Raw genomic sequence first — 14,487 nt, forward strand, 5'->3', positions numbered from 1 at the left:
TAGTGCAAGGGAATTCATCTTCAGAGCAAAGCTTTCTGGATTGGGTCTGTCCACAGGCATAGACCCAGAGGTGATCAAGGGCAATAAAACTTCTCTGGCTCTAAAGAGTCCCTTCAAAAATAATCTTTAGGAAGAAAAAGATTAATTTATGAGTTTGCAATCTCCTTAATAAGACAAAAAACTAAAGAAGGTTGATAAAGACAAAGTAGTTATTGAGAAAAAGTGTTTAAAGCAACCAAGGCAATATATAACAAAGTTCCTGTTTGATAAGCTCAACCCATGCTCATACGACTGATGTAACAAACCTGCACGTTGTGCACATGTGCCCTAAAACTTAAAGTATTAAAAAAAAAAACTGATGGAAACATTTGCTCCACTAAAGGCTCAGAGAAACCTCCCAGGATCAGGCAAAACACAAGCATCCCACTTAACTATCAAAAATGTCCCTGACTGCAAACTTGTTACTTGGTCATCATCTTTACAGCTCTCTTTCTTTCATTTTCAAGGAAAATAAGAAGTATTGTCATTACTTATAGAACAAGAGCTGTAACTGCATCTGACTTATTTTTTAACTAGTGAAATTAGTATTTGAATACATGAAGAAAAATATCAGGCAAACGGAAACAGACACAATATAGGAATAAAAAAATGTAAGGGAATAAACATAAAACTCTATTCAACTTACATAAAAGAGTAACTTCTTTAATGAGAAAAGAAGTGTCAATTAAAGTAAATAAATTTTGTTGTCACCAATTGAATTGCTAGCTTTTCTGGAGATAAGCAATATTAGCAAATGAAACAACCGCACATTGCTGGTCAAGTGTAAGATAATGTCAAAGTATTAGCATTCCTTGAGTTTCTACCAAGAGCAATTATTACTTAACACCAAAAGTGCAGAAGTATAAATAGCTGACTGTATCACAGATAACTAATTATTTGCTGTCCAGAACATTAGCCATGAGCTACAGAGGACTATTTCAATTCAAATTAATGAAAATAAAATAAAATTTAGTTCCCTCAGTCATGGTAGCCAAATTTCAATTGTTCAATAGCCTCATGTGATGAGTGGCTACCATAGTGGACATCAGATATAAAGCATTTCCATTAGGCAGAAAGTTCTATTAAACAGCACTAAATGTGGTTAAAATTCCAGCCAGATACTAAGAATTAAAATTGACTTCCTTCAGTTTCATCCAGCTTAAAGTTTCTGAATAGATTTTCTTTTCAAAACATGAGGGATAGGTCAGGTGCAGTGACTCACACCTGTAATCCCAGCACTTTGTGAGGCCAAGGAGGTGGATCACTTGAGGTCAGGAATTCGAGACCAGCCTGGCCAATATGATAAAACCCATCTCTACTAAAAATACAAAAAATTAGCTGGGCATGGTGGCACATGCCTGTAGTCCCAGCTGCTTGGGAGGCTAACGCGAGAGAATTGCTTGAGACCAGGAGGTGGAAGCTGCAGTGAGACAAAATCCCATCACTGCACTCCAGCCTGGGTGACAGAGCAAGACTCCATTTCAAACAAACAAAATACGAGGGATATATACTTGTTTGTTCATTAATAATTACTTAAGGTCAGATTTTCAGTTTGCAAATATGTCTAATAATTTGGTTTAGAAAATAATATTAAATTTAAATCATATCCAACAATAAGAAAACTTTGTATGCTGCTACATACTTTTCCCATAATGAATATCATACATGTAAAAATTATTAATGTATAGCTGTATATTTTCATAGCAGCAAGAGATCAGAAATGCAGAAATGATATCAATTTGAGGTTCAAAAATTGATGGTTTTAAACTTAGATCTCAAAGGCCTATAATTATTGAACAGCTAATTACATTACATATCCACTTGAGAACCTGGAATAACTCTCAAATTCATTTTCTTTACATTTTACTTTGTTTTATCTTTGAGTTAAAACAAAATTTAATCTTCAGTTTATAAAAAAAGAAACTTGTTTAGTACCTGAGAAGTTATAAAAACAGATATCAGCCTATGAAAATTAAATAGTGTCAAAATGTTAACTCAATAGGCTGTGATAGGATGTATAAATGGAATATCACTATAAAGAAATGAAATTGGCTTCATAACCCACACATATAATCAGTATCATCATTTTATACTCACACTCCAGCATAAATAAACTTACGCATTCCGTATATCATGTTGGTGCAAAAATAATTGAGGTTTTGGCCATTAAAAGCAATGGCAAAAGCCACAATGGCAAAAGCTGCAATTACATTTGCACCAACCTAATACAACACAAAATATCAATTTAATTTTTTAAGAGACAGCATTCCTATTGTGCCTATGTATGTTTCATATGTTTCTTGGTGTACATAGAGCTTTCCATGTGTTATAAAGATATGAATTATTGCATTCAAAACATTTGCCTATACTCTACTAAGTTTCAATACCAGTTTATTATTTACCTACTTCATAATGCAATTTGTTTCCCTGGGGCAAAGCATGGTGCTGGGGAGCAAGAAAGGAAGGCTGTGGAGAATGAGGAAGCTGTGAACAAGAGTGGATACACTCTATTTCCCCCGCCATGGGAAATTTGGTCTCAGAAGGAAAAGGTACAATTTAAAAAGTAAGCAATCACTCTCCCCAAATATACAAGCACGCATCCCTAACTTAAATGCTAATTTAACTTTAGCAGTGCATGATCAATTTATTGCTGCAAAGCTAAAACTTAAACCATGATAAAAAAAATACTTTTTTTTTCTTTCATACCTTAAATGTCTTCAGATCTTCTGGTATTAACACATCTGCTTTCACCCATTGGCTGTGAGTTGATATGTTGTATGTCCAAAATATTTCTTCTTCCTTTGATTTGAAGAGAAAGACATCACTCATTACCCATATTCTAATCTTCACATTTACATACATGCTCTTTTAATTACATTGTAGTAGGTATTACCTTACCTGTATGATATAAAGTACTAGGAAATCTAAAGTCTTGGTAGTCAAATTGAAAAAGCTGAATATCATTAAAAAATAAGAAAATGAAGCATGTTTATGTAGTAAAGCTGCTTTTTGTGGATAAACAGTATTAGGATGGAACAAAAATTTGGATGAAATCTTTTAAAAAAACAGTACCGTGTTTCAAAAATAAAATTCTAAATAACAGTTAATAAGATCAGCAATTTAAATGTTGATCTCAATAACATTATTACATTTTGTAATATTGCCATGATACTAGAAAAGAAAAAGATTACAGGCAAACAATATAAAGGTTAAAAATGTTGTCAGATGCATTTTCTGCACAATTTCAATTTATACTAAATATTTTTTCCTGTGGAAACATTTGGTCCAAATTCCAAACAATACAGTTACATTCTGAAAATTATATTCTTAATTTGGTCATTCTATCAAAGGCCTATTTACATCTTTTAGAGAAATCTATGTTATGTACCTGTACAATGATCATTTTTCAGATTGCAAAATCTATGTAAAATTGTTACTACATGCTATGAGTGTAGTAACAAGCCTTTACTGCATTCAAAACATGTATTGAATGTAAGAAGCTCAATAAAAGTCTATGGTGAAACTCCATCTCTACTAAAAATACAAAAATTAGCCAGGCGTGGTGGTGGGTGCCTGTAATCCCAGCTACTCAGGAGGCTGAGGCAGGAGAATAACTTGAACCTGGGAGGCGCAGGTTGCAGTGAGCCAAGATGCCACCACTACATTCCAACCTGGGCGACAGAGCATGAATCCATCTCAAAAAAACTAAATAAAATAAAAAAGTCTATAAGGTACTCAAAATTTTGTCTACGGCATGTATGGCATTGGTCTTTATGATTTATGTTGATGCTTTTATGCTCTGAAATCTTATTTTCATTTACATTTTATTAGACATTCAAATTCACATTTCTTCCCAAAAATAGACCAAATTGCTCATAATGTTTACATATAGAATGCATGAATTTTTAGGTAACAATATGGTAAAAATGTGAAGATTGACATAATTATGTCTCAGGTTGAGCTCTGAGCCTGGCTCTGTCCCACTTTCTAGCATGAGATAGAAAACGACCCTGAAAGGCAACATCTTGTTTTAATCCAAATGATAAGTGATATCAATATTTGTGTCCTCACTCAGCCTCACATATTTTATGCATGCCCAAGATTTTCTAAAAATGAATCTACTTTCAACTTAGTCCTGCACCCTCAGATGCCTACTCCAAATTTCCAAGACCTAAATATTTCAGAAGATAGTCTAAATCCATTACAATTTGCTTCATTACTTATTCATATCAACTGTGAAGATTTCCACAAGACAATGAAGCACATGGGGTGGACATATTTTCGGCTGATAGCTTTCATGGTGGATCAGGATGAACTGGAGTTATAAAAAGTTGAGACAAGCAACTAATTTTTCTTCTGCTTATTTCTTACACAACTTCAGTTATTTAGCATCAAAACACTTACACCCTACACAGATGCTTTTAGTGACACCTCTTGGCAAATTGCATTCACCACTTTCCCCCGTTTTCATTTTATGAAAATAATTTAGAGCTATTGTGCTCTTTTTTCACAGTGACTAATTGATTCCCCTCTGCTCCCCCTGAAGATGGGTGCACTTACATTTTTGAAAAGTGAGCAGTGTTCTTTCCAAACTTAAATAGTTTTTCATAAGCCAAGTTCATAGTACACAGTGAATGAGATCTATATTTTTCTATACATTTTCCAGTCTGATGGCACTAGCAATGTTTTGTAAAAAGAATTTATTCTTAGTGAAATCAGGTTTCATTTTATTTCTGTTCTTACTCTTCCACTTTCTAGTTACTTTTCACAGGTGTTAATGTAAAAAAGAAATCTCCAACTCAGCAAAGCTTTTCAAGTGATGTTCTACTTTTATCTTAAAATCAGTAAATAATTTTTTAAAAAATATATCTTTGCTCCGCCGGTCCAGGATCAATAATGCCGATTTACCTTTCAAGAAAAATATTTAACATATTAATTAACACTCTATCTCTTAGAGATGCCAGTCTATGCTTTTCTCTTCTGGTGAAGAAATCAAGGGTACCAAAGTCAATGTTGTTGAGTTTCACTACTTTTGATCGCATCTAGGAATAAGACCATGTAATTTGGTAAAGAATTACAAGTAAATTTGGTTGCAAAGAAAAATTACATGTAAATTTCTTGGTAAATAATTACATGGAAACCCTACACAGAACAAAAGTGGTCTGTTGCTATGAGTATTATTTTATAGATCATGGATGCAGATCTAACCCAAGAATGGTTAGATGGTACAAACTAGAATTGCTACACACTTGAGCTGATTCTAAAGAGTGAACTCTTTTTTAACAACTTGCCTTCACCTGAGTTTTTCACTTCTCAAGTTCTAATGTCCTCTGGAAATAAAGAAAACAACCTTCAGCATTCTTGCTAGATATTTCTTGGCTTACCTCCTCACATTTATAGAGTAATAGATGTTCGCAACATACAACAGCATTCTGTTCATGGAAAGATGTAAATCATCATTTTCATCAAGAGCTACTTTTTTAAATGATAGGTTTGTTTGGAGTCATTTTAAGTGTGTGATAAAACATTGTCTTGGGACTTAAATGTACTTTGATGCAGATTTTGCATCAGTGAGTAACATATGTATAGAGGATAGCAAATAGTGTCAGAAAAGACAGGACACCTCACAGGATACTAACAAATCAAACATCAGTCAACAATCTCTAAGATGTACATTCATTTGGTTCTGGTTAATACACTAGATCATTTCCCTATGATTAACTTCTTTTCTTATAATATGAGAGACAGAATCTTGATAACTGTATTACTGATTAATAGAGTTAATGATGTGTGGTATCTAACGTCATTTTTATATGATGTAACACTTGAAGCCAATTTGTTTTCACTCTTTTCTTGTATGGTTCTAAAGCCACCAGAAGAATGGCATGGCTCATTTTCAGTAATTCCAATCTATATACATTCATAATTACATACATACTAAATACACACATTCATAATTACATAATACATATACACATTCATAATTACATACACAGTACATACTCACATTCATAATTAAATACACAATTCCATTCTACATGCATTGAAACTTTTAAAATACATCACTCATTTTCAGAGCAGATTAAAATAATCCTCAGGATTAGACCATATTATACTACAAATTTCCACTTAAATTTAGGCTAAAAATTCATTCAATTTTAATGAAATAATTAATTATCTGTCATCTGAAAAGCATTACCATAGGCCCACATATATAATTTAACCATTTTAACTATAATTTAAACTCATCGAAATTATTCTAGAATTTCTCTACTATGCCTTTATTGAAGAAGGAGTTGGAAATTACAGAATGCTGTAGATTGCATGGAGGCTTGCTGGGATTGGTTCAAACAGCACAGGTGACAGCAACTGAAATATTGAGGCATGAATGGTGGAACATACATGGATACAGTTAAATTTTTTCTCTCTTCCTTTTTGGTAAAATTGATCCCACGTATATGGACAGTTTGTAATGCTGCAGGAAGGATAGGGAGATGTTGTCCCCTTTTCTTCCTCCCCCCACACCTTACCAAATGGAGTGAAATATATTAAATAGATTGCAGGGCAGTGACTACAAAGTACTATTGCAAAAAACACAAAAACATAACAAGTTCCAGAATGCCAGGAAAATTATATCTCATTCAATTAAAAAAGAATTTATATACATATGTATATTACTTTATATATCTATATGTGTGTATATGGATGTGTGGGGAGATATATATATATATATAATCACATCCACATATCTACAGATATGTGATATATATATGACATCCATATTTATCTATCTATATATTTATATCTATATTGATGTGTAGAGATATGTATCTATAGATATCTCACATACATATAGATGTAATTATGTGAATCATATAAATCTGGATACATAAAATAATAAATATATTATTTGTTATATATTATATTACATATAATTATACATTATATATTATTTATTATGAATATATTTATTCATCTCCAGTTTCTGGCAGATAGTTCCCAAAAACCTGTTAATTTCCTAATCAGTAGGGATGTTAATAGAATCTTATGGGACTCATCACCAGAAAGATCAAGCTATGATTAGAAGCTTGGAACTTTCAGCCCCACCTCTTTGGGGAAGAAGAGAGGGGCTGGAGATTGAGCTAATAAATGATCATACCTATGTGACAAATCCTCTACACAAATTCCTGAAGTACAGGTTTCAGAGAGCTTCTAGATTGCTGAACGCATTTTGGTTCCTAGAGGGTGCACACCCGGGAATGCATGGAAGAGAAGCACCACCCCTCTTCCCACATACTTTGCCCTATTCATCTCTTCCATATGGTTGTTCATCTACATTTTTAATAATAAATGGGTAACATGAGTAAAGTGTTTTCCTGAATTCTGTGAGCCATCCTAGCAAATTATCAAACCTAAGAAGGGGGTCATGGGAACTCCAATTTATAGCTGGTAGGTAAGAGGCACAATAGGAAGCTTGTGATTGACATCTGAAGTAGGGGTAGTCTTGTGGGCCTGAGACCTCAACCTGTGGAATCTGTACTATCTTCACGTAGCAGTGTCAGAATTGAGGCAAATCAAAGGACACTCAGTTGGTGTCCACTAGAGAACTGAATTGCTGTGTTGGAAAAAAAAACATGCATCTGGTGTCAGAAGTGAGATATTGGGAGTGCTGAGTGCGTAAGAGTAGAAAAAGCAGGGTGTTTTCCTATACTATGGAATCAGCTGTCAGTTTGTTTTTATCTGTTATACTAATTGGAGTACTCACCCAGCTTTACACTTTAGAACTTATTGAGCATATTGGACAAGGAGAGAGAAGAATAATGGACTCACTCTACCCAGTGTGCCATTGTTCAATATTTAATCAATAATTACCAGTCTTAAAAATTATGTCTACTGCTAACCAAACAAGTAAGTTTTAACCATTATATTTATAGTTCTAATGATATATAGATGTAATGTCCAAAACAGATCACATCAGAGCTTCAATACAGAGCTCACAATACAGAATCTCAGCTATCCAATTTTTATTAGATCTATAGTTTCTTTAATAAACTTCCATGAATTTTGAAAACTTTATGAAATAATATTGGGCAAGTTATCACATTAACTTTTGTACATGAGAGTGTCCCCTATCCTAGTTTCTTAATCATTCTTTTTAAAAGTATACCAAATAAAGTCAAGTTAAAGAATAAAAGCCTATGCGCAACTGAGAAATCGAAACACAAGTTGCCAAGAGTTAGAAACTTCATTGATTCAATGAATTTGAAATAAATGCAACTTTCTTCTTACCTTATTATTATACAGTCTTACTCTCAGGACACTGCTTTCCATTGCATAATAGAATTGAAGATGACAGCTCTTGCCCAGGCAATGACACACAGAGCTATTTAGGTAAGCCCTGCTGTCTAAATGGTTAAGAGTGAAAGCATGCTTAGCGCCTACCCATACATAATAACCTGAAAGATAAAAGAAAAAAGAAGCAATTTAGGAAAACATTAGCTTCTTTCTGTCTGACTAAAACTATCTCATTTCTGAAGTTTTCAAAACCAGACTTAAAACACAAACATTTTACTTAAAAGGATAGAGTGTTTTCAAATGATTACATCAACTACAAATAACAGGTTTTCATTTTTATATATCATTTCCAATATGTAGAGAAATCTCCTAATTTCTATAATCAAAATTTGATAACACCCTTTTGTAAAAATTCAAGACTCCTGTAAAAGAAACCTACATATACAAATTGCTATACCACCAAATTATTGTCATTTTCTTTTAAATATCACAATTCAATCCTTTTTTAATCAAGAATTTCTCTTCATCCTTCCCAGAATTCTTGCCCCTCTGGATGATTTTTTGATTTACTTTCTGTAGAAAATCCTTTATAGTTTTAGGAAATACAACTTAAAATGTCTTCTTTCTTACCAAGCCACATAGAGGTATGAGATATCTACAGTCCTTTTAAATGTCACCTATGGATTTTGTTTTACATAAAGATATTGTATATAAATTTTTCCCCATCTGATATTTAAAACCAGTTGGAGCTGTTCTTGAACTTAATAACAATGACAACACAGATTTATAAAGAGATTTCTATAATTTTAAAACTTCATTTTCAAAAATAAAGTCTGAAATGCTTCTTCATGCTACTGAAACGGCTGCACGTCTCTGACATTTATTTAAAAAGAAGTCTCTAAGGAAACCCAAATACAACAAGAAAGACAAAAACAAGAACATGAGACCAAATTTTAGCCTCACATATTTACAGCTACAGCAAATAATAAGCATAATAAGATCCTTAACTGGATAAATGTAATGTAAAAGCTTACACTATTTACATTAATGTCTTTTGCACAGTAAATCATGTCTGACTTTCAACAAAAAATTACAAGGCACCTGCAAGGCAAAAAGCAGTTTGAAAAGAGTAATTCTAAAAAGTAAAGTCTATTAATCTTTTTAAAAATAGTCTGTACACTATTCACAATAGCAAAGACATGGAATCAACCCAAATGCCCATCAATGATAGACTGGATAAAGGAAATGTGGTACATATACACCATGGAATACTATGCATCCATAAAAAGGAATGAGATCATGTCCTTTGCAGGAGCATGGATGGGGCTGGAAGCCATTATCCTGAGCAAACTAATGCTGGAACAGAAAGCCAAGCACCACATGTTCTCACTTATATGTGGGAGCTGAACAACTTGAACACAGACACAGGGAAGGGGAACAACACACACTGGGGCCTGTTGAGGGGTGAGGGGAGGGAGATCATTGGGATAAATAGCTAATGCACGCTGGTCTTAATACCTAGGTAATGGGTTGACAGGTGCAGCCAACCACCACAGCACATGTTTACTTATGTAACAAACCTGCACATCCTGCACACGTAGCCTGGAACTTAAATAAAATAAATAACCATAATAATAATATTACTGCTACCCCCAAAAAATAAAAAAATAAAAAATAATAATCTGCACAGTAAAATATATAAATATAATGCTAAAGACAGCAAAAACGAATTACATTTATAAATTGTACAAAAAAGAAATTAAATTTCATGCAATTCTAATACATTCTATTAAAAACATATTAAGATACACTAGGAAATAAATAAGAAAATATTAGCAAGTATACACTTAAAACAAAAATAAATTAAGACTTTAAATTAAATGCCCAATAGGCAGAATATAACCTAGACTGGCCATAGTGTCAAAGAGAAAATTCATGTACCAGAAGCCCTGAAATGTAACTCAAAATAGAGTAAATTATATAGAAAATAAAAAGGAGGAGTCAGGTTATGGAGTGTGAACATTAGTTGTGTTTCGTAGAAACTCAAGATGAAAAGATTAGAGGGAGTAAGAGAGAATTACATGAATAAAATAACATAATTTCTGCAAGTGATGATATATGTGCATTCTGAGCATTAAAAATTAAACATATACTCATTCCTGCACTCATCATACTGAAATTTTCAAATAACAAAGATAAAGAAACATTTTTAAAATCTGCATTAAACTAAAAACCATTACATGCACTCAGACTTCTCCATCACTACAGCACATATCAGGAGCTAAAGAGGGAAAATCACCCTGTACTTAGAAATTTAAAAAAAAAATTCTAAAATTGTATGACCAGATAAATTATTATTTCGAAGTGAGAACAATTTTAAAACATTTTAAGTTTACAGGTACTATGGGAGCTCATCATCACAGATCTTTTCTAAATAAAAGAAAAATTGATTAAAGAGTCAACCTTTGCAAGGGGATAAGGGAACCAAGAAGGAAAGCATAAAATCTAAAAAACAATGGTGAGTAAGAAAAATAATGAAATATATAAACTTACTAATTACAAGTATCATAACAAGATATTGACTTTAAAACTCTTTAAAATGTTCAACTGTAACTCAGGACCAAAAAATAATTTAATGATAGTTTGGTCTTTCTCATGTTCAAGAAGGCAGAAATACTAGAGCACTTTAGGTTTTGTTAAAGAAATTTCATATAAAGAATATACCCTAAAAATTAAGAATAGTCATAACAATAAGATATACAAATTAAAGCTTCCAGATCAGTGAAAAAAATAAAAATAAAAATGTAACAATACTCACCCCTCCAAGAAAAGGAAGAAAGAAAAAAAAGCAAAAAGAATAAAAGTAAACAGAAAATACAAATTAATATGTTAGCAAGAGGAAGAAACACATTGACAACAGAGCAGTGTTGAGAGAAAGAAAGAAAGAAGGAAGGAAGGAAGCATGGATGGAAGGAAGGAAGGAAGGAAGGAAGGAAAGAAAGAAAGAAAGAAAGAAAGAGAAAGAAAGAAAGAAAGAAAGAAAGAAAGAAAGAAAGAAAGAAAGAGAAAGAAAGAGAGAAAGAAAGAGCTGGCTGACTTGGCTGGGCATGATGGCTCACACCTGTAATCTCAGCACTTCAGGAGGCTAAGGTGGGTGGATCACTTGAGGTCAGGAGTTTGATACCAGCCTGGCCAACATGGTGAATTCCTGTCTCTACTAAAAATTCAAAAATTAGCCAGGCATGGTAGCACGTGCCTGTAGTCCCAGCTACTTGGGAGGCTGAGACAGGAGAATCACTTGAACCCAGGAGGCGGGGGTTGCAGTGAGCCGAGATCTCACCACTGCATTCCAGCCTGGGTGACAGAGTGAGACTCTGTCTCAAAAAAAAAAAAAAAAAAAAAAAAGCCTTTTAATACTTTTTGTTCACACGATAATAAATCCTGAAGGAAATAATAAAACTTAAAAAATATTGTTAACCTAGTATAATTCTTGTTTTACACTGTTGGAAACATAATTGTTATTTTCACCTTCAGCTCCTATGGCAGAATGTATTTTCAATAAAATATACTCAGTATATTCACCAAGGCCTCCTATGTAATGTCTTATAACTAGTCACCATAAAGCAGAATTCTGAAAGTAATACATAAAAGATATTATTTTTTTTTCTACCTTCATCATCACCTCCTTGATCCTGCTGAGGTGTGGATTCGAATGCAGGGATCTCTCTCGCTTTTGTGCGCATCCAGGAAATTTGGCCAGCAGATGCTTCTGACGTCCACTCACACATGTCAAATTCAAACCCACAGGCCTGACACACTAAATGGGAGAAAAAGATCTTTGTGGACTATTAGTCTGCTAGAGTGGCTGCTTAGCCAAGTTATGTGTTGTAATCAACCAAAAGGCTTATATACACACATACACATCAGCACACACTCATTTATATCTGGAAGTTGGGATTCAATAAGCCTTAGAGTGTACCAGCAACTCCATTTTGCAAAAATTTCTCAGTTGATCCACATGTACAATATCCTCTCAAATGTGACCCATTGCCATAAAAAAAGGAGATTCCTAGCTTTTGTTGTATGCGTCACCACTTCAGTCACAATATGTTTTAATTTTTTTAAGAGACAGGGTCTTGTTCTGCCACCCAGGCCAAATGCAGTGTTGCAATCATAGCCCACTGTAGCCTCAAACTCCTGGGCTCAAGCAATCTTCCAGCCTCAGCCTCCCAAGTAGCTAGGACCACAGGTGCATGCCACCATGCTCAGGTAATTCTTTTTTTTTTTTTTTTTTTTTTTTTTTTTTTTTTTTTTTTTTTTGGTAGAGATGACATCTTGCTATATTGCCTAGGCTAATTTTGAGCTCTTGGCCTCAAGCAATCCTCTCATCCCGGCCTCCCAAAGTGCTGAGATTGCAGGCATGAGCCACCATACCCAGTCAACAATTTTTAAAATGGCTTTATATTTTACCTTACCTACTTTATGGGATTAGATTAGTTAGTTTAAATTATTTACTATTCATAATCACACTGAAATTTTATAGAAGAAACATTGCATATCATTCCACAATGGCTTTAGTTTGTTTCACAAAATGACATCGCCTTAAATTGATGTATTTAGTATAAACCACCACAGCCTCCCAATAACACTCCAGCTAAAACTAGGACATTAATGTCAACAAAGGTTGGCGTGTGCACTTTCCTGTGAGTGGTCACTGAGTCTCACATATTGCATATATACCAGAAAAGTGAATATCTCAATTTAACACTTACATCTCAACTCTTCATCTGTAGCATCAAATCTGCAGAGATCTGTATCTGGATGACATAGCTCCCACTCAGCATTCAATGCTTCTTGACACAGTAAAATTCCATCTGTTAAATTTAAAGATTGGCAAGAAGTGAAATGCAGGTGCAACTGGAAAGACTCAAGTATTTTGCTTTAATGTTAATATTCATTCTACAAAGCACTCTGTAACCAATTTTTCTTTATGGTATCATCACCCTTTAGGTAACCCTATCTCTCTCTCTCTCTCTCTCTCTCACACACACACACACACACACACACACACACACCACTCAAATAGAGACAGAGAAAAACAGAACAAAACAACTATGCCAATGTTTCAGAATTTTAATCATATCTCCATAATGACAGGCAAGCCCCAAAGCCAATCCTTCATAGGAGTAAAAAAATTGCCCTAATGTTGGAACTCAGAGTCTACTATTTGAAGGACAGTTGTACATGTGTCCAATACAAGATATGGTGCCCCTTAAACGTGGAAGGTGGATCTTCCCTGGAACTGCTTTCTCTGGAGCCTTCCCAAATTGTGCCTGTTGGCCAGCCATGGTGGCTCACACCTGTAATCCCAGGCATGGGCTGGCCTTTGGGAGGCCAAGGAGGGTGGATCACCTGAGGTCAGGAGTTCAAGATGAGCCTGGCCAACATGGTGAAACCCCGTCTCTATTAAAAATACAAAAATTATCTGGGCGTGGTGGCATGCATCCATAATCCCAGCTACTACGGAGGCTGAGGCAGGAGAATTGCTTGAACCCAGGAGGTGGAGGTTGCAGTGAGCAAAGGTCACGCCACTTCACTCCACCCTGGGTGACAGAGCGAGACTCCATCTCAAAAAAAAAAAAAAAATTATGCCTGTGTTTTTATTTTCTTTTCCCCAAGCCCCCCAATATAAGACTTGAAGGTAGACTAGGAGTCCTTTCTGCCCATACCACTTGCAGACAATTCTCCCTCTGACCTTCCTAAATACCCAAGCTTTGACTCTCATGTCAAATGTCACCCCTCACTGTTACAGCTTGTTACAATCACCTACAGACACTGTAGGTGAGCCCTGAGGATGCCCTGCCCCTCAACCCCTGAAGATTCTAGCTCTGAGCTCACTGTCATTCTCTGTCATGTAAATATTCACTTTTATTTGCTTCTCAGTTTCTTGATCTCTTCTTATTGATGACTTTGAAGGAGAACTTTGATGAAAAACAACCTTTGCCACCACTCTTCAAAAGAAGTATTACCATTACTAATGATGATAACGTTTCCTTGTCTTCATTTCAAGTGGTCCACTCACCAACCATCATCCCTATCTGTCCAGCTCACTTCTTTTCATATCTCTACTCTAACAATATTTCAGCTGCGCCA

General features: G+C 34.5%; 1 protein-coding gene across 1 annotated transcript; it reads right to left on the reverse strand.

Annotated features, from left to right (window-relative positions):
• Positions 1-4: 4 nt before the first annotated feature.
• On the reverse strand, positions 5-13,682 carry LOC129136592 (MAM and LDL-receptor class A domain-containing protein 1-like). The gene is made up of 6 exons (XM_054663910.2): positions 13,592-13,682; positions 13,107-13,208; positions 12,005-12,151; positions 8,329-8,495; positions 2,746-2,838; positions 5-124 (listed from the first exon to the last, which is right to left on the reverse strand). Exons 1-6 carry the CDS (start codon positions 13,680-13,682, stop codon positions 101-103), a joined length of 624 nt encoding a protein of 207 aa, XP_054519885.2. The 3' UTR covers positions 5-100.
• Positions 13,683-14,487: the final 805 nt, after the last annotated feature.

This window comes from Pan troglodytes, chromosome 10 (assembly GCF_028858775.2).
Source record: "Pan troglodytes isolate AG18354 chromosome 10, NHGRI_mPanTro3-v2.0_pri, whole genome shotgun sequence".
NCBI lineage: Eukaryota > Metazoa > Chordata > Mammalia > Primates > Hominidae > Pan > Pan troglodytes.